Source organism: Pleuronectes platessa, chromosome 18 (genome assembly GCF_947347685.1).
Source record: "Pleuronectes platessa chromosome 18, fPlePla1.1, whole genome shotgun sequence".
Classification (NCBI taxonomy): domain Eukaryota; kingdom Metazoa; phylum Chordata; class Actinopteri; order Pleuronectiformes; family Pleuronectidae; genus Pleuronectes; species Pleuronectes platessa.
This window is the reverse complement of record NC_070643.1, coordinates 20,800,616-20,820,997: the sequence shown is the minus strand read 5'-3', so window position 1 is coordinate 20,820,997 and position 20,382 is coordinate 20,800,616. Positions and strand designations below refer to the sequence as shown.

The following is a 20,382-nucleotide window of genomic DNA, read 5'->3' as shown; positions in this document are numbered from 1 at the left end:
GGGTGGTTCTTTGGTTGGACCCCAAAGCAGACACAGAGAGCAGTCTAGTGTTGAGTGAGGTTTATTTTAACACCAGAAAACAGAGCAGGCAGGCTGTGGAGGCAGGGTGCTGGCTGGCCGAATAATCCAGGGGGGAAAACGCAGGAGGGAAAGCGAAAAAAAACCGAGGAGCAGCAACAAGGCACACCGAGGAGTCTGTGTAACAAAAGAAAACACTAATGGTTAAATACGAAACAAAATACGAAGGGCGAGAATCAGAGGTCGTCATGGGTACGCTACCGAACAAGACGGAATTATCTGGCAGAGTAGTGGAGTCGGGACCAGGCTTTTATGGAGTGGATGATGGGTGAGTGATTGCAGGTGTGCCTTGTTTGCTGAAGTGAGGAAGCCAGCCACACCCCCTGCCACAGACACCACCTGCAGGACAGGAACAGAACAGGAGAGGGAGACAAAGACAACACAACCAACAACAGAATCACCACAGATCCGAGTTGATCTGAGACAGAAAATAAAAGATAAAGACCTGGACTCGGACTCACCAGCGGCTGAGTCCCGTCAACTGAGGCGCGCGTTGATTGGACAAAACTCACTGGACGCTTCATTGTGTAACATCTGAACAAGGAGTCATTCCAGAATGTTAAATATGTAAAAAGGTTTATAGGTTTTGTACGTAAGCGTAAACTTAGTCCTGAAATTGTTTATTCTATAAGAAAATTTGTTTTGTTTCATTTTTTATAAATGAAAAAGATCATTTCCTTTTTATTTGAGTGAATATCTGAAAATAATCTTGTGAATTATGAAAAACAGTCGAATTATTTATGAATTTATTCATGAATAATAAAATAAGGGAAGATTTATTTTTCTCCAGTGAATTTAATAATTTTCCACAGTTTTCATTGTTTATTTTGTTGAGCATAATCTTCCTAAATTAATTATCTTTGTGGACAAACTCTATATAACCCAAAGGGAACACTACAGAGTAATGTATATAATTGTATTAAAAAATACTGCGAAATTTGTAATTATTCGAAATAAACAACTTCTTCACTTCCTTTCTTAAACATTCAAACTGAATAACATCACTCACGTCTGAGACGTCACTGTTAGAAAACAACAAATATCCGTTTGACCAAAACTTGAGGAAGTGAAATATCTTCAAGATCTGGTCTGGAGGAACTACACGTCTTCTTAGAACCTTCAGCACATTTGAGTCTGACAGTTTCCGAGCTGGTGTCTGAGAAAACTAAATTTATTTCCAAATTTATCCTCACTGATTGTCCCACAGCAAGAAAATGGCTGAAGCTGAAGTTCTTTATAATATTAAGTCCACAAGAGCGAGGGGAAACACAGATGGTGAGTTTTAAAGTATAATACTGAATTCCGAGTGTGCACATTGTTTTATATTATTATTATTAATATTATTATTATTCATTTGAGATGTTAAAACAGTGAGTTGTTCATTTGGAAATTGTTCATTTTCATCAGTCTTTGACTCGGTGCACTTGACTTCCCTGTTTCTCTATTCAGTAAAACTGAATTGTCCAGAAGTCTCCAGGATTCGTCCCTTGTGTTTTTCTGTTTGACAAAAACATGAACACTTTTACCAGCAGAACATAAATGTACATATATGTGTTGTGCAATAGTAGGAGTAGAATTGACGTTGGCTAATTATTAATAATCATGAAATATGATTATTAAAATAACAATTATTTCTTAAAAATAATCAAAAATGATAAAGCTATTAATTAAGAAATGTAACACATTTAATTAGAAATGATACGGTTATCCATTAATAATTGTTAAAATAATTAATGAAAACAATAAAATTATCAATTAAGAATAATACAAATCTGTAATCATTGCTTATTGTCGCGGGGCACCACCCTGGTTACAGGGACCAACGATACAATCTATAAATATCAGTCTCATAATGATAAATGTCAAATCAATAATCTCAATATTTAATATTAATAATTATTTAATTAACAGTGAAGGCTTCTAAGTTCGAGCACAGGCAATCATAATCCAGCTGCAATCACATACATATGCACAAATAATCACAGACTACAGATACTTTAATTACAAAAGCATTTATTAAAAAGGGGAAATAAAGTTATAATGTTATTCAATGATTCATCATTTTAACAAGCTCCGATATTTCAAAGATAAACACAGCAGCAGCACTTATCACAATTCAGAAAATACATGTAAAACCGGCGGTCTACCTATGTATGTCTGTCTCGGTGTGTGTGTGTGTGTGTCTGTGTCAAAGTGTCTCTCTGTGTGTGTGTGTCTATGTGTATGCATGTGAAATAAAGTTAGTGTTATTTAATGATTCATCATTTTAACAAACTCCCATATTTCAAAGATAACAACAGCAGCCGCTTATCACAATTTAGAAAAACACATGTATTCATCTATGTGTATCTGTGTGTGTATCTGTCTGTGTCTATCAATGTGTGTCTGTGTGGGTGTGTGTGTGTGTGTGTGTGGGTGTGTGAGAGAGCGAGAGAGAGAGAGAAAAAGAAGGGGGCGTGGCGATGACGCAGTCACTTGGTGACGTCACATCTAAGATGGCGGCCGATCATGATTCGTGGAATCAAGGCCTAAAAACTCTCAAAATGGCGGATTGACTACAAAACAAGATGGCGGAGCCGTTATGAATTTAGAGCCAGAATGGGAGGAGAGGGAGAGAGGAGGCGTGGCAATAATAGATTCAAAATGGTGGTTTAACTTGTGTTATTCAAAATGGAGTCTATGTTAATGACACCATGTGGCCGGAGCTCACACTGGTGGTCGTCACATGAATTGCACCAAGGGATTTTCAGACAAAGAGAATTCTTTGTCTCTGCTTTGGCGTTCGGCCGCATGGCTTCCAGATGTGTCCAGCCTCTCTGAATATAGATTTAACTATGTTACATGAACTGTATTCTAAATACAGATCGGATGTATGTATAGGTCGGTTTAGAAGGAGAGAGAGAGAGAGAGAGAGAGAGCATACAAGGAGAGAGCAAAGCTCTTAAAAGCACCGTCAGAGACAAGTTACATTTACTTTGACACTCAGCACCCAAGTGGCGTTGTGTGCTGAGGTTTGACCGGTAAAGTCTCTTTAAAGTTATTCAAACGGTCACAATGAGCTGGAGACGCTGCTCACGGCGCTTAAAAACTGTGGCACAAGGCCGTAACCGGAAACCGGAAGTGGCGAGTCGCCGCTAAACATTAGAGACTCGGCGGTCTCATACAAAACAAATACATTCAAGTATTAAAACAATACGCTACGTATTAGATTAACATCTGCCCAGACAATAAAGCCTCTTACTGTACCACCCTCGCGGTGTGCGTGCGCGTCGGGCCAGTGAATCACGTGGTCTCTCAAGCGGTCTTCGGCCGCTGGACCGGACAAGCAGCGGATTTTCTCGTGCTGCCTCGACGGGATGAACGTCGTCCTTCTTCAGGGATGTGGAGCTCGTGCTCCTCAGCGGAATGAATCTCGCGCTTCTGCAGGGGACGGCTGTGGAAGCCGTTTGTAGATCGTTGGGAAAAGAAAAGTCCGTGGGGAAAGTGGAACAGTCTGAGATTGTTCCGCGTGCAATTTCCTGTTTGGTCTTTTCAGGTTAAAAGAGCAAAAGTCCTTTTGAAAATAAAAACGTCGACTGAATAAAGAAATAAAAGAAATGAAATAAAACAAACGTCTGTAATTATTGCCTCCTTTAGCAACTAAAATCATCTAGCTAGACCGGGAACGGTCTATTGACGTCTTCAGAGAGCAGGAAATGGCTGATAAACTAAAAGTTAAAGTTGCCCCCTTTAGCAACTAAATCAGCTGGGAGGCCCCGAAGGGGGCCTGGTGTTGTCTTCAGAGCAGGGTAAAATGGCTGCGATGTTTGGGGTCTCAGTGGTTTTGTTCTACCTGAGAGGTCCTCCTCCTTGAGGAGTTGGTCATAGGATGATGCTGGCTTTAAGCCAATTGAGTGTCAGAAATGGATCTGAGTGGGCGGGGCTTGGAACGGAGCAGGGGTTTCTGGGAAAACCCCAGGACATTTTTCCACCACCAGGGGGAGATTCTTGAGCCTGCAGGAGGATGTTTTCCCGCCCAAAGTTTAACAACCCTTTGTTCCTCTCGGCTCCAGTGTCTGGTGGCACCCCGCTGGGCTCTGGCCCAACATATGTATATTTTTGTGTTGCAGTGGCCACACCCTCTACAGATGAACCCACTTATTGTAACATCAATTACTCAGAAACTCAGCGACCTGGTGGGTGATAAACTGCATGGAACTATTTTAACAATCGTATCACAAGTTTTCAAAGGAAATTACCCAAAAAAATATTCCGCCGGTTTTTGATTGTTGATTCTGAAGACACCACTAATGACCTCAAGACCTTTTCAGTATTTTCTGACTTTGTATCATAGGAAAAATAATGAGCAGATCAAATGATAATGGACATAAGTTAGTTGCAGCCATATTGTTGTGTATACTGAAGTAAAAATAACATTCCTGTCCTAAACCTTGAGTTCAATCACATAATAAAATGTGTTTTCTACTTTTAATTGATTTTACCCTCATGTAAATTACATCAGTTTGAAGCCACTTCTTGATTAAAATGTTATTTCAATTCTATTTAAAAGATTAAGAGAAAGTGTAAAAAACGATCTGCGTGCGTTTCCTGTACAAAGATGAGAGGATAGGTCAGTGGTGTGAAAAAAAAAAAAAATGAGGAAGTGACAGAGAAATATTTATCGTCATCTCCAAAGAAACAGTCGAGCCTTCTACTTCCTGTCGGCTACACTCGCTCCTGGTTTATAAAAGTTTATCTTTAATCTGTTAGGGTTGATTTCTGTTGGTCGTTGGTCGACTGTAAAAACCAAAGACATGAAAGTGGGACTTCATCTTTAAAGACTGTTATGAATATTAGACATTTATCTCCATCATCTTTCTCTTCTGCTGTTGAACAGGCTCCAAACAACCTGCAGCATCAAACAGGCGATCGGGGGTCACATCGGAGCGAGTGGCCCTGCTGGTCCTCAGTGTTCTCCTGGCAGCTGCAGTCATAGCTCTTGGTGTAACCCGTGAGTTTGATTCCTAGAAGAACATTTCTCAGAACAAGTCATAAAATCTGTCCAAACACTTCTTCAAACTAAAACTTTTACTTTAAGATGTTTGTTTGTGTTGATGTAAAACCAACAAATGGAATTTAACATTTCAAGTTAATGATTCTCCTGCTCGTCATCAAGAACTGACTCGTTTATCAAATGAAGGTTTAACCTTTACTGATGAGATTGTCTTTTTCTAATCAGTTTATGAAAATACTCAAACCAAGAAGAGTCTCCATAACTTTCAAGAGGAATGTGAGGCAAAACTTCTCTCAGGTAAACTTCTTAATTTTGTTTCTGAAGGTTTTAAGGTTTCATCCGCAGCAAGTTCACTTTCTCTTAAAGTAGTTTCTTCACATTTCTGCTTCTTCTCTGTTCAGACGATTCTGATGAACAACTGATGAAATTTACATTTTGTTTAACAGAAATACTCAGTGGGACAGAACCGTCCATAGTGGAGCAGCCAACTACACCTCCTTTAGTCAGAAGTAAGTCACACATTAGCTTCTCCTGATGATGATTAAAGAAACAGGGAAGGACTGATGGATACAGTCACTTCAGCTGAGTCTCAGTTCAAAGGCTGCATCCTTCAGAGGACGCGGTCGACCCGACCCAGGAAGGAGGCGTCCTGGTGGGTCGGGAACAGAAACTACAGTTAGGTCCATAAATATTTGGACATTGACAGAATTTTCATAATTTTGGCTCCGTACACCACCACAATGGATTTAAAATGAAACGATCAACATGTGCGTTAAGTGTAGACTTTCAGCTTTAATTTGAAGGTATTTACATCCAAATCAGGTGAACGGTGTAGGAACCAAAAGTTATTGGACGAACTAACATAATCATGAATGTAATTGTCACTTTTAATACTTGGTTGCAAATCCTTTGCAGTTAATGACAGCCTGAAGTCTGGAACCCATTGACATCACCAGACGCTGGGTTTCGTCCCTGGTGATGCTCTGCCAGGCCTCTACTGCAACTTTCTTCAGTTCCTGCTTGTTCTTGGAGCGTTTTCTGTTCAGTTTTGTCTTCAGCAAGTGAAATGCATTCTCAATTGGATTCAGGTCAGGCGATTGACTTGGCCATTGCAGAACATTCCACTTCTTTACCTTAAAAAACTCTTTGGTTGCTTTCGCAGTATGCTTCGGGTCATTGTCCATCTGCACTGTGAAGCGCCGTCCAATGAGTTCTGAAGCAATTGGCTGAATATGAGCAGATAATATTTCCCGAAACACTTCAGAATTCATCCTACTGCTTTTGTCACCAGTCACTTCATCAATAAATACAAGGAAACCAGTTGCATTGGCAGCCATACATGCCCACACCATAACACTACCTCCACCATGCTTCACTGATGAGGTGGTATGCTTTGGATCCTGAGCAGTTCCTTCCCTTCTCCATACTCTTCTCTTCCCATCATTCTGGTACAAGTTGATCTTTGTCTCATCTGTCAATAGGATGTTGTTCCAGAACTGTACCGGCTCTTTTAAATGTCGTTTGGCAAACTCCAATCTGGTCTTCCTGTTTTTGAGGCTCACCAATGGTTTACATCTTGCGGTGAACCCTCTGTATTTACTCTGCTGAAGTTTTCTCTTGATTGTTGACTTTGACACAGACACACCTACCTCCTGGAGAGTGTTCATGATCTGGCCAACTGTTGTGAAGGGGTTTTTCTTCACCATGGAAATAATTCTTCTGTCATCCACCACAGATGTTTTCCGTGGTCTTCCGGGTCTTTTGGTGTTGCTGAGATCACCAGTGCGTTCTTTCTTTTTAAAAATATACCAAACAGTTGATTTGGCCACACCTTATGTTTTAGCTATCTCTCGGATGGGTTTGTTTTGATTTTTCAGCCCAATGATGGCTTGCTTCACTGATAGTGGCAGCTCATTGGACTTCATATTTAGAGTTGACAGCAACAGATTCTAAACATTAATACCACACTTGAAATGAGCTCTAGACCTTTTATCGGCTCCTTGTAAATGAAATAACGAGGGAATAACACACACCTGGCCATGGAACAGCTGAGCACCCAATTGTCCAATTACTTTTGGTCCATTAAATAGGGGGGTGCCACATATAAAATGTGATGTAATTCCTACACCGTTCACCTGATTGAGATGTAAGTACCCTCAAATTAAAGCACAAAGTCTGAACTTAAAGCACATCTTGATTGTTTCATTCAAAATCCATTGTGGTGATGTACGGAGCCAAAATGATGAAAATTGTGTCAATGTCCAAATATTTATGGACCTAACTGTACAAAGGACTTCCATGCTCGTGTCTGCCCTTACTGCTGTTACCTAGTTGTTCCTTGGTTTATTGTAACATTTTGTCCCATTAGATGTTTAGTTAAATTAAAGCATAATAACGAGAAGCATCGGACGTCTCAACGCCTGCCAGCTGCATCAACCTTTTGAAAAAGGGTTTGTCACCAGAGTGCAATGCATTCTGGGATAGGTTGGGACAGGAAGGATCCACCCGTTGGAGCCTTTGCTTCTCTGGGTTAGACGGATGCATTTGTCGGCCCCATTTGAAGGAGCCTCTGATATGAGACAGCGTAGTCACTGCCCCTGAATTAAGACACAGCTAATGACTGTAACTGCAGTTGCAGAATAGCTGCCTTGCTCAAGGGCAGTGTACCACCACCAGTGATGCCAGTAGCGTGTTACTTAGTAACGCGTTACTCTAATCTGACAACTTTCTTCAGTAACGATGAATCTAACGCGTTACTATTTCCAAACCAGTAATCAGATTAAAGTTACTTGTCCAAGTCACTTTGCGTTAGTATTTTGGTATTTGTGGTTAAATCGCTGGGCATGTGCCGCGGCTGGGGGAGCAGTCGCCCTGTCGCCCTCCTCTCCACGCCGCCGGAGGCTCGGTGTGCGGCACGCGGTGTCTCACGGCTTCGCTGGTGCGGGGGCCTACGTGCTCTTGGGCCGTGGGGCGCTATCCGTCAGCGGTGCTGAAGGCGGGGACCGGTTGGAGGGGACCGGGTACAGCAGTTGCTTTTAAAAATCAAGTAATCTGTAAAGTAACTAAGTTACTTTTTCAAAGTACCTGTGGAGCTCATTTCAAGTGTGGTATTAATGTTTAGAATCTGTTACTTTTTCAAAGTAACTGTGGCAACACTGACCACCACCCTCTCAAACTCAAATTTTCATCAGTCTTTCAAACCTCTTCACATTCAAAGTCACTGCAGCTTTCAGATCTAAAGTAACCAGTGATTTCCTTTGCTGTTATCTCTCCAAAGATGAAACATGTCCGAGCTGCGAAGACGGCTGGGAGCCACATGGAGGAAAGTTGTACTTCTTCTCCTCGGTTACTTCAACCTGGAATGAGAGTAGAACACGCTGCAAATCAATGAGAGGAGACCTGGTTGTGATAAACAGCGAAGAGGAGCAGGTATAAAACACTGCTGCAGGTCGATGTTCTCATATCTTATCACATCGTCACAGATAAATCACCTTCTGCTCTTCAGAGATTCCTGCAGTCAAGACTGAAAGTAAAAATTTGCAAACCTGAGGAAGAGTTCTGGATCGGACTGACAGACTCAGAGAAAGAGGGTGAATGGCTTTGGGTGGACGACAGACGACTGGATCAAAGGTTTGTTATTGAGAAAACACTTTTATGTGATTGACGTCAGTATGAAGGTTTTCATGGATCTGATTCTGTGTTTCTCAGTTTGACGTTTTGGCGTGAGGGCGAGCCAAACAACTTGAAAGGGACGAATTCTGAAGGAGAGAACTGTGTGATGATGTGGGCGGTAGACGGAGCCATGGAACTGAAGACCTGGTTCGATCAATCCTGCAAATCGTCTCTTAAAAGTATTTGTGAGAAACCAGAAAAGGAATGTGTCTGAAATCCAGTTGGATCAGATTGAGCTCGAGTCCTCAGCCACTTTCACAAACTGAGGCATGAAGCTTTATTAATGAAGATCTTCTTCAGACATAAACAACTTCAAATAATATCTAGAGTCTCATATGTTCTTCAGTTTCCTTCTTATTTTAAAGTGACGTCTACTCCTCCCTCATATAAAATCGTTGAATATTAAAGATTATATATAATATCTCCTTCTTTCCTGTTGAGTCTATTCTGAGTGTTTTTGTGAGAAACTACAGATTGAGAACATCTCAACCTCCTTGGGAAAAATGTTAACTGGCAGTTATTAATGTGGTGAGAAGTTATTTTGAGTCATTTTCTCATAGACTTCTATAGAAACAACCACTGGAGTCGCCCTCTGCTGGTCGGTTGAGAGAATACAAGTTTCAGGCTTCTCTCTACTGACCTGGAGTCAGTTCTTATTTACACTCAATAGTTATTTTTATCTTAAAATATGAATCAAGAAATTTAGTTTCGGTGCAGGTGAGGCACAGATCCAAGTCTTTCTCTATCCTGACAGTGGAATGAAAATCAAACATAACTTTTCAGAATTTTCTTCTTTATTCCAAATGAAATGACGCAGATCTCAGGTCACAACTGAAAGTGTTGACATTCAACCAAAGACTGTATATATAAATGGACGTAGGGTCCGTGACATCACCCGTTGGTTTCTGCAGAGTGAAAATGAGACTAGTAGGAGGCGTTCACCCAGCGCCATCTTGCCGGTGCTGACTCCTCCTAGTTCCTGGCTAACCAATAAATGGGCAAGGAGCAGGAGCGCGAGTGAAGATGGACAACTGAGCGACGCCCACAGAGCTCAATGTGTCCTGGTTAGCTCAGGCTAAGGAGCTAGGCTACCCGCCGCTGCTAACCGGCTAGCGCTGCGCTGTTGCTGGTTCCGGATTGTAGTGATCTTTACCATGAACTAGAGGTAAGTAACCTTGAAACTACACAACAACAAAACCTATTGCTTTATCTATCATCATATGCTTACATGACTCAGGTGGTTTTTAACATGTTTTTGTTATAAAAGTTACCGTTTATTTAACATGTCTAATGAACAGATTGAAGCAAGTTAACTACAGAGATGAGTGTTTGTTTGTGACTTGATTTTTATTTAAAAAGTTAATTAATCAATACGCTACATGTGTCAGTTGCATGTGATAGTAACTTTATGTTTCACAAATGTTGGTATAACCACCATTACTATTGCCACCAAGTTTATTTAGCTGGTTATGGAATTTTAGAGTGTATTAGACAGTTTAGATATGATAATAATCTCCACAGACCAGTGTTGTAAACAGTTCTCATATTAATTATATAATTATGTTTTCACACTGAGGGAAGTGGAGGGACTTGATGTGGACTGTTATCAACAGCTCTGTGGGAGATTATCACCTTGAATATTACAGATGAGGTAGAAAGACATTTTATCTATTTTTAAAATGTTTTATTTCTTTCAGTACTTTTATCCAAAGCGACTTTCAATTTGTGCATTTAACCATGAGGGTAGAAACCCAGAGCATCGGTTCTGTCTGAAATCTGTGGTGCTTCCACCTGCTGAACAGAGAATAAACTGTAAGAACCAGTTTTTGCTGGAACATACACAACACAAAACATTCTTTAACAGTGAGTTTCTTCTTTTCATTAGATGAAGCACTGCAGCACCTGATGTCCTCAGCAGCAACATGGTGGAGATCTGATTTACAGGCTGGTCAACATGAGGACGACCTGCTTCATCTGCACAACACTTCATGTTTTCCTCCCTTAAATAAAGATGGCCGGGAACTGTTTAGAGTTGGCAGTCATTGCTAAGAGTCGTGGATAATAGAGTTAATTTCTTTATTCATTATGGTTGGTTAAAGAAATGAACACTGTTTGTCTTTTACTTTCTGATTTGATAGACTTTAGATAAGAACCCAATGTTTTATTTTTCTTATTTCCAATAAGAGACAGAACACGGTCAGCGTCCCTAATAAAATGACAGGAAACATCAAAGTATGGCATTATTGTAGAGGAAGTGTTACTTATGAACAAAGTTTGTATTCTTATTTTCTGTGGATATTCAACTATGTATTTAAATATGCTTTCAGATTAAACGTTGCACTACCAAGACAATGAATGTACAGTATGGAGTTCTTTCACGTTAAAGGTATCAAATATATTATTTAATATATTATGTATTATGTGCAATACTTTGCTTTGATTGTTTGTAAGTAATGAAAACAGATCTGTACGTGGAGTTGAAGTGATGACTCTCAGTGTTCAGTCTGGTTGGATTCCAGTTGTGTCTCATGTTGGACAACCTAGAGGAACATTCAACACAAATACACAGATATGTAAAGTCTTACATGTGCCAGGTTAACTCCTTAACAGAGTTTTATATGGTAAAAATACAAGTTTATTACTTCGAAGTTCATCAGATTTGAATTATTTCAGCTTAGGAAATAGGTGGTGGACATCAGCCTCAGGTTCTCTATGAGACTGTCTATTCTAGTAAAGTTACACTTCCCATAATTTATTTATATGTGAAAAAAATACATTAATATGCATGTCCACTTATTTAACACAGTAATTCAGTAAAGTCTGCCTAAGATTAACGATGTAAAAACTGAATGTAGCAGACACGTTTAGTTTTCACTGTAACACGTTACAACACATCAGAACCAACACACACTTATTATCCAGACACACACGGTCTCCTGTCTCAGATGCATCCTCATAAACTCTCACGCTTCTCTCTGCTGGTTGGACCGGCTCATGTCGGTGTGTGTCGGTAACAACTCCCGTACGGTCCCGTTATCATCGCCATTACTGCAGTATCTTGCCTGCGGGCTAGCGGAGCTAAGCTAACAAGCCAGGTACAGAGACAGCGATACCTGCGAATCACTATGAACACATAAATAAAACACTAAACTTTACTTACCACAGAAACGGGAGCGCAGACGTCTTTAACTTGTCCGTCAGGAGAACAAGTTGAACATCAAACCGTGTTATTCATCCGATATGTGAGTGAAACCCTCTCCACAGACTCAGGTCGTGCACAGTGACGAGGATTAGCCTGTTAGCTGAGGTGAAGCCGAGCAGGCGGGAGGCTAGGAGCTGCAGTCATCGCTCTGACTGTGACGTCACTTGAATTTTAATCCTCTATATCGTTGAAACGAGTGAGTAACAAAAAAATCACCCTCCTCAGAGTTATCAAGACTCAAACCGTTTTTTGAACCAGGCTGTAAACAGGTTTAATTCTGCTCTAGAGACTGGCTTTTTGACATGGAAGGAGTCAATTCCCATTGACTCCTTCTTGGATCCAGCCTCCAGTGGCCACCCAGTGAACTGCAGCTTTTTACACTTCCGTATTGGCCTCATTGCTCAGCCCAGGATATTGCCCCTGGCATTGAACCGACTAAAAGGAACAATTTTATAAAACATGAATGTGCAGCGACTGGAGAGAAGTTAATTGTGTCAGAACCAGATGTCTTGATGAAGATGTCTCTTCTTTAGAGTTTCTATCAGAAAGAATGTCTTTAACAACTATAACAGGACAAAATTCTTACCTGCAGCTCTCGGACTGTGAGTTTTTGAGCGAGCATGGCCTCCAGGGTATCACCATCCAGAGGGGAAGAGGAGAACCAGTGGGGGCTGCTGGGAAAACAGCAGCGATGTTGCCAAAGGAAAAACCAGTCGCTGCACTGTTTCCCCGACTTAGAGCTGAAAGGAAGCAGAGAAAGACGTTTACATTTCAATGTTGGGACCTGGTATTTGGGAACTTCAGTTCGGCCTACATGTGTAGTCAAAAGCCTAAAGCCACATGTCTCTTTGTTCCGGAGAAATCAGAGCCTCAAGAACTCCGTCTCCCAGGGTGCCTCAACGTCACACAGAGGTGTGAAAACTGACCGGAGACACAAGGGTCAACCACTATTGGTCACTCTGGGCCCCATGACCTGTGAGGTCCTGGGTTAGGGTTAAGTTGCTCATTAGCAACCGAGCCCCACAGCTCGACAGAACCATGAACGCAGAACCTTACGACCAGCCCGGAGTCTTCACAGACTTGCGAACGGAAATGCAACTTCCTTTTCCCCTTTCCAAGGATCAGTAGCATAATCTGGACTTAATAATGATACTAGACTAAGCAAGACTGTTTATTTGATTCTGTGTGAAGTTTATATGTCTGATATGTGTTTTGGGATTGTGATTACAAGTTATTTGAAAGTTAATGTTGGTGAGGCCCTTCACAGGCTTCCTTTGTGGGTCTCTGACTTTTTTATTCTCTGATTAACATTTCTGCAGACACACACATAGTCTTCACCTTACTTATCTCATCCCCAACTTCAGAAGAAGGGCGGGGGCTGTTAACTTTAGGAAGGGGTCAGCGACCATTTTGAAAGCATGCTAATCAAGGTGTGAACTGTGGCAAGCCACCAATTTGAGAGAACCTGATTTACATAGACATAGACACACACACTCACATACACATCTTTGTTTAGTTAATACGTTTGTTAGTAATCTGTGTTTTTTATACTTTTACTACTTAAACTACTAGCTTCATAATAAATGTTTTCTTTCACAAATGCTCTTTCATTAATGTTGCAAAATGAATTTTGACAACCTCTACACTATCAAAAACTCCATAACCTTCACTGTTCATTATATAATCTTTAATAGTAAGTATTGAGATTTCTACTTGAACTAGATCTAAATGAGACTATTTTTTCCCTTCCTTTGAAGGGTGGTGCCCGGAGAGAACTTTAACCAACGAAAGTTATGATTTAATAATAATATTTCAAATATTAATGTTTTATATTTTATTTTGATAACTAAATTTAATGAATGCCTTAAGGCACACCATTCTATGGTATCACTTTTAACGCATTATTGCACAACAATGTCGTAAACATTCCAAAGGGGGGGCCGTTATCTTGAGTGGCCAACCGCCATTTTGGAAGCACGCTGACTCACACAGATACACACACTCATACTCACAAACAAATCTTTATTTAGTAAGTACACCGTTAGTATTTCGTTTTTTTGTACTTTAATATATTCATAATAAATATTTTTCTTTCACAAATGTTTTTTCATAATGCTGCATAAGTGAATTTTGGTGGTGCCCGAGGTTACTTTAATCAATTAAAGTAAAAATGTAATATTAATATTTTTTATGTTAATATTAAATATTTTATTTTGATAACCAAATTTATTGAATGCCAAAAGGTAGACGATTTTATGCATTATGCACAACAAGAAGGGTCGTGGATTTGAACTGCTCAGGCGTCCTCAACTTAAAGTGCGAGTCAGACACTCACCACTTGGAGAGGTAGAACTCATAGAGTCTGACCGGGCAGTGGAGCGGGTTCTCCAGGTTCTCCATCATCTCCAGGACATTCTCCACGTTGTCTTTCTTACGTTTCTTTAGCGGGAACTCCGTCTGTGTCAGATAAACATGACAAAGAAAACACAAGAGGAGGTAATGAGATGTGATCTTCTTCATCACTGTTGTATCTTCACAGTCGTGTTGGTACCTGGCTGAGCTTCAGTGGATGTGGGCGGGTAGAAGCGCAGGGAAGTGGTCCAGGTGTGGTTCAGGTTGGTTCTGGTGCAGCAGGTAAGCTGGGTGAAGGACAGCTGGTGGTGCTGCTCCACTGTGGTGAAGCCAAAGTCCTCGCAGCAGAAGAAGAGTAGGAGGTTGAGGAGGACGATGGGGGAGTACGCCCCCAACTGGACGTAACTTGTCGGGGGGAACAAACAGGATCTCTGAGCAGATCCGAGTTGATCTGAGACAGAAAATAAAAGATAAAGACCTGGACTCGGACTCACCAGCGGCTGAGTCCCGTCAACTGAGGCGCGCGTTGATTGGACAAAACTCACTGGACGCTTCATTGTGTAACATCTGAACAAGGAGTCATTCCGGAATGTTAAATATGTAAAAAGGTTTATAGGTTTTGTACGTAAGCGTAAACTTAGTCCTGAAATTGTTTATTCTATAAGAAAATTTGTTTTGTTTTATTTTTTATGAATGAAAAAGATCATTTCCTTTTTATTTGAGTGAAAATCTGAAAATAATCTTGTGAATTATGAAAAACAGTCGAATTATTTATGAATTTATTCATGAATAATAAAAGAAGGGAAGATTTATTTTTCTCCAGTGAATTTAATAATTTTCCACAGTTTTCATTGTTTATTTTGTTGAGCATAATCTTCCTAAATTAATTATCTTTGTGGACAAACTCTATATAACTCAAAGGGAACACTACAGAGTAATGTATATAATTGTATTAAAAAATACTGCGAAATTTGTAATTATTCGAAATAAACAACTTCTTCACTTCCTTTGTGAAACATTCAAACTGAATAACATCACTCACGTCTGAGACGTCACTGTTAGAAAACAACAAATATCCGTTTGACCAAAACTTGAGGAAGTGAAATATCTTCAAGATCTGGTCTGGAGGAACTACACGTCATCTTAGAGCCTTCAGCACATTTGAGTCTGACAGTTTTCGATCTGGTGTCTGAGAAAACTAAATTTAGATTGTCCCACAGCAAGAAAATGGATGAAGCTGAAGTTCTCCATAATATTAAGTCTGCAAGAGCGAGGGGAAACACAGATGGTGAGTTTTAAAGTATAATACTGAATTCCGAGTGTGCACATTGTTTTATATTATTATTATTAATATTAGTATTATTCATTTGAGATGTTAAAACAGTGAGTTGTTCATTTGGAAATTGTTCATTTTCATCAGTCTTTGAATCAGTGCACTTGATTTCCCTGTTTTTCCTTTTTGTAAAAATGAATCATCATCTGTTTGACAGAAACATGAAAACTTTTACCAGCAGAACATAAATGTACATATTTGTATATTTTTGTGTTGCAGTGGCCACACCCTCTACAGATGAACACATTTATTCCAACATCAGTTACTCAGAAACTCAGCGACCTGGTGGGTGATAAACTGCACAGAACTATTTTAACAATCATGTCACAAGTTTTTAAAGGAAATGACCCAAAAAAATATTCTGCCGGTTTTGATTGTTGATACTGAAGACACTTAAGACCTTTTCAATATTTTCTGACTTTGTATTATATGAAAGATAATGAGCAGATCAAATGATAATGGACATAAGTTAGTTGCAGCCATATTGTTGTGTATACTAAAGTAAAAATAACATTCCTGTCCTAAACCTTGAGTTCAATCACATAATAAAATGTGTTTTCTACTTTTAATTGATTTTAACCTCATTTAAATTACATCAGTTTGAAGCCACTTCTTGAATAAAATGGAATTTAAATTCTATTTAAAAGATTAAGAGAAAGTGTAAAAAACGATCTGTGTGAGTTTCCTGTACAGAGATGAGAGGATAGGTCAGTGGTGTGAAAAAAGAAAAAAAATGAGGAAGTGACAGAGAAATATTTATCGTCATCTCCAAAGAAACAGTCGAGCCTTCTACTTCCTGTCGGCTACACTCGCTCCTGTTTTTTAAAAATTCATCTTTAATCTGTTAGGGTTGATTTCTGTTGGTCGTTGGTCGACTGTAAAAACAAAAGACGTGAAAGTGGGACTTAATCTTTAAAGACTATTATGAATATTAGACATTTATCTCCATCGCCTTTCTCTTCTGCTGTTGAACAGGCTCCAAACAACCTGCAGCATCAAACAGGCGATCGGGGGTCACATCGGAGCGAGTGGCCCTGCTGGTCCTCAGTGTTCTCCTGGCAGCTGCTGTCATAGCTCTTGGTGTAACCCGTGAGTTTGATTCCTAGAAGTACATTTTGCAGAATAAGTCATAAAATTTGTCCAAACACTTCTTCAAACTAAAACTTTTACTTTTAGATGTTTGTTTGTGTCGATGTAAAACCAACTAATGGAATTTAACAACATTTCAAGTTAATGATTCTCCTGCTCGTCATCAAGAACTGACTCGTTTATCAAATGAAGGTTTAACCTTTACTGATGAGATTGTCTTTTTCTAAACAGTTTATGAAAATACTCAAACCAAGAAGAGTCTCCAAAAGCTTCAAGATGAGGCAAAAAATCTCACAGGTAAACTTCTTCACTTTGTTTCTGAAGGTTTTAAGGTTTCATCCGCAGCAAGGTCACTTTCTCTTAAAGTATTTTCTTCACATTTCTCTGGGTTAGACGGAGGCATTTGTCGGCCCCATTTGAAGGAGCCTCTGATATGAGACAGTGTAGTCACTGCCCCTGGATTAAGACTCAGCTATTGACTGTAACTGCAGTTGCAGAATAGCTGCCTTGCTCAAGGGCAGTGTACCACCACCCTCTCAAACTCAAATTTTCAAATTCAAAGTCACTGCAGCTTCCAGATCTAAAGTAACCAGTGATGTCCTTTGCTTTTATCTCTCCAAAGAGGAAACATGTTCGAGCTGCGAGGACGGCTGGGAGCCACATGGAGGAAAGTGCTACTTCTTCTCCTCGGTTACTTCAACCTGGGATCAGAGTAGAACACAATGCAAATCAATGAGAGGAGACCTGGTTGTGATAAACAGCAGAGAGGAGCAGGTATAAAACACTGCTGCAGGTCGATGTTCTCATATCTTATCACATCGTCACAGATAAATCACCTTCTCCTCTTCAGAGATTCCTGGAGTCTAAAGTGAGGGGAAAAAAGGACAAACCTAATGACATGTTCTGGATCGGACTGACAGACTCAAAGAACGAGGGTGAATGGCTTTGGGTGGACGACACACAACTTGATCCAAGGTTTGTTATTGAGAAAACACTTTTTGTGATCGACGTCAGTATGAAGGTTTTCATGGATCCGGTTCTGTGTTTCCCAGTTTGAAGTTTTGGTATGACGGCCAGCCAGACAACTGGACAGGGGATAATCCTGATGGAGAGGACTGTGTGAGGATGGGGGAGAAAGACGGACCCACGGACCTGAAGACCTGGGTCGATAGATCTTGCAAATCGGATCAAAAAAGTATTTGTGAGAAACCAGAAAAAGCCTGAGCCTGAATCCAGTTGGATCAGATTGAGCTCGAGTCCTCAGCCACTTTCACAAACTGAGATATGAAGCTTTATTAATGAAGATCTTCTCCAGACATAAACAACTTTGAATAATATCTAGAGTCTCATATGTTCTTCAGTTTCCTTGTTATTTTAAAGTGACGTCTACTCCTCCCTCATATAAAATCTATGAATATTAAAAAATTATACATAATATCTGCTTCTTTCCTGTTGAGTCTATTTATTATTTATGAGTGTTTTTCTGAGAAACTAGAGATTGAGACCATCTTCTCTCTACTGACCTGGAGTCAGTTCTTATTTACACTCAATAGTTTTATCTTAAAACATGAATGAAGAAATATGGTTTCACTGCGGGTGAGGCAGAGATCCAAGTCTTTCTCTATCCGGAGAGATGGGAAGGAAAATCAAACATAACTTTTCAAAACTTTCTTCTTTATTCCAAATAAAATGACGCAGATCTCAGGTCAGAACTGAAAGTGTTGACATTCAACCGACTGAAAGGAAACAAACAATAAAACATGAATGTGCAGCGACTGGAGAGAAGTTAACTGCGTCAGAACCGGAAGTCTTGATGAAGATGTCTCTTCTTCACAGTTTCTATCAGAAAGAATGTCTTTAACAACTAGAACAAGAACATGTGGACGTGGTGTCGTCTGTTGTCCGTTGGGCCGAAGCTCTGCGACCTTCTGTCCTGCAGCTCTCGGACTGGGAGGAGTCGAGCGAGCATGGCCTCCATGGTGTCCCCATCCAGTGGGGAAGAGGAGAACCAGTGGGGGCTGCTGGGAACACAGCAGCGATCTGGCCGAAGGAAAAACAAGTCGCTGCGCTGCTTCACCGACTCAGAGCTGAAAGGAAGCAGAGGAAGACGTTTACATTTCAGACAGGTCGTTACATCTGAACTGCTCAGGCGTCCTCTACTTAAAGTGTGAGTCAGACACTCACCACATGGAGAGGTAGAACTCATAGAGTCTGACCGGGCAGTGGAGCGGGTTCTCCAGGTTCTCCATCATCTCCAGGACATTCTCCACGTTGTCTTTCTTGCGTTTTTTAGCAGGAACTCCGTCTGTGTCAGATAAACATGACAAAGCAAACACAAGAGGAGGTAATGAGATGTGATCTTCTTCATCACTGTTCTATCTTCACAGTCGTGTTGGTACCTGGCTGAGCTTCAGTGGATGTGGGCGGGTAGAAGCGCAGGGAAGTGGTCCGGGTGTGGTTCAGGTTGGTTCTGGTGCAGCAGGTGAGCTGGGTGAAGGACAGCTGGCGGTGCTGCTCCACTGTGGTGAAGCCAAAGTACTTGCAGCAGAAGAAGAGTAGGGTGTTGAGGAGGACGATGGGGGAGTACGCCCCCAACTGTTTACAGTCCCAAAGAAACTCCTCCTCCACACGGGACTGGACGTAACCTGCCGGGGAGAACAAACAGGATCTCTGAGCAGATCCGAGTTAATCTGAGACAGAAAAGAAAAGATAAAGACCTGGACCTGGACTCACCAGCGGCTGGGACTGAGGGTTTGAGATGTCGGAGGATCTTGGTGAACTCAGTGTTGAACTGGCTGTAGATCACGTCACTGAATATGTTCTCCATGCGATCGTTCTCAAACAGAAACTGACCAACGACAAAACAGAACCATGGAGCAAAACAAATGGTAAATGGATTGTGTAGATTTTGTGCTTTTCTAGTCTGATGTTTTCACAAAACTTGGAAGGATGAGACATGGACCAAGGAAGATCTCTTATGACTCAGATCTGGACAAAGAAGTGGATCCAGGACCTTCTTTGATTTAGAGACATATTTAACATTTTCACTGATTTCCCAGAGAATAATTTATGGATGTTGAAGAGATCTTTTTTCATCATTTGTGTTCTTATACTTTATTATCTTCATAATAAATGTTTCTCTTTCACAAATATTTTTTTATTAATTTTGCATAAGTGAATGTTGCCAACCACTACAAGGTCAAGAACTCTGTATCCTTCAACTTAGCTAACTATCTATATGGTAATTTTGGTTATAGTTGAATTTAATTGTTAATCAGAATTCCAAATTTGTAGTTAGTACTTTTATGAGACTTAATCAATAAATTGGCTCTTTTCCCTTCCTTTGAAGGGTGGTGCCCCGAGGTAACTTTAATCAATCAAAGGAAGTTTTAATATTAATATTAATAATATATGAATATGAATATTAAGTAAGCACACGAGTCACAGTGCTTCCCCCACTTCCTCTCCAGCTCATGACTAAAGAGAATCTTGCAGCCTGAGAGAGAGAGAGAGAGAGAGAGAGAGAGAGAGAGAGAGAGAGAGAGAGAGAGAGAGAGAGAGAGAGAGAGAGAGAGAGAGAGAGAGAGAGAGAGAGAGAGAGAGAGAGAGAGAGAGAGAGAGAGAGAAAGAAAGAAAGAGAGAGAGAGAGAAAGAGAGAAAGAG

General features: G+C 40.4%; 2 protein-coding genes across 3 annotated transcripts; one reads left to right on the top strand and one right to left on the bottom strand.

Annotated features, from left to right (window-relative positions):
- Positions 1 to 1,097: 1,097 nt before the first annotated feature.
- On the top strand, positions 1,098 to 19,869 carry LOC128461392 (hepatic lectin). 2 transcript variants are annotated; one of them, XM_053446309.1, is made up of 8 exons: positions 1,098 to 1,353; positions 4,188 to 4,253; positions 4,955 to 5,068; positions 5,297 to 5,368; positions 5,518 to 5,580; positions 8,349 to 8,500; positions 8,577 to 8,701; positions 8,780 to 9,172. In XM_053446309.1, the coding sequence occupies exons 1-8, from the start codon at positions 1,293 to 1,295 to the stop codon at positions 8,955 to 8,957; spliced, it is 831 nt and encodes a 276-aa protein (XP_053302284.1). In that variant the 5' UTR covers positions 1,098 to 1,292; the 3' UTR covers positions 8,958 to 9,172. The 2 variants fall into 2 exon arrangements, with proteins under 2 accessions (XP_053302284.1, XP_053302285.1); XM_053446310.1 differs by lacking the exons at positions 4,188 to 4,253; positions 4,955 to 5,068; positions 5,297 to 5,368; ... (2 more) ...; positions 8,577 to 8,701; positions 8,780 to 9,172 and adding exons at positions 15,850 to 15,915; positions 16,606 to 16,719; positions 16,951 to 17,016; ... (1 more) ...; positions 17,570 to 17,694; positions 17,772 to 19,869 and having other exon boundaries at positions 1,102 to 1,353.
- LOC128461405 (zinc finger MYM-type protein 4-like) lies at positions 18,377 to 19,893 on the bottom strand. Its single transcript, XM_053446330.1, has 4 exons — positions 19,453 to 19,893; positions 19,119 to 19,364; positions 18,904 to 19,024; positions 18,377 to 18,806 (listed from the first exon to the last, which is right to left on the bottom strand). Exons 1-4 carry the CDS (start codon positions 19,544 to 19,546, stop codon positions 18,584 to 18,586), a joined length of 684 nt encoding a protein of 227 aa, XP_053302305.1. The 5' UTR covers positions 19,547 to 19,893; the 3' UTR covers positions 18,377 to 18,583.
- Between the last annotated feature and the right edge of the window lie 489 nt (positions 19,894 to 20,382).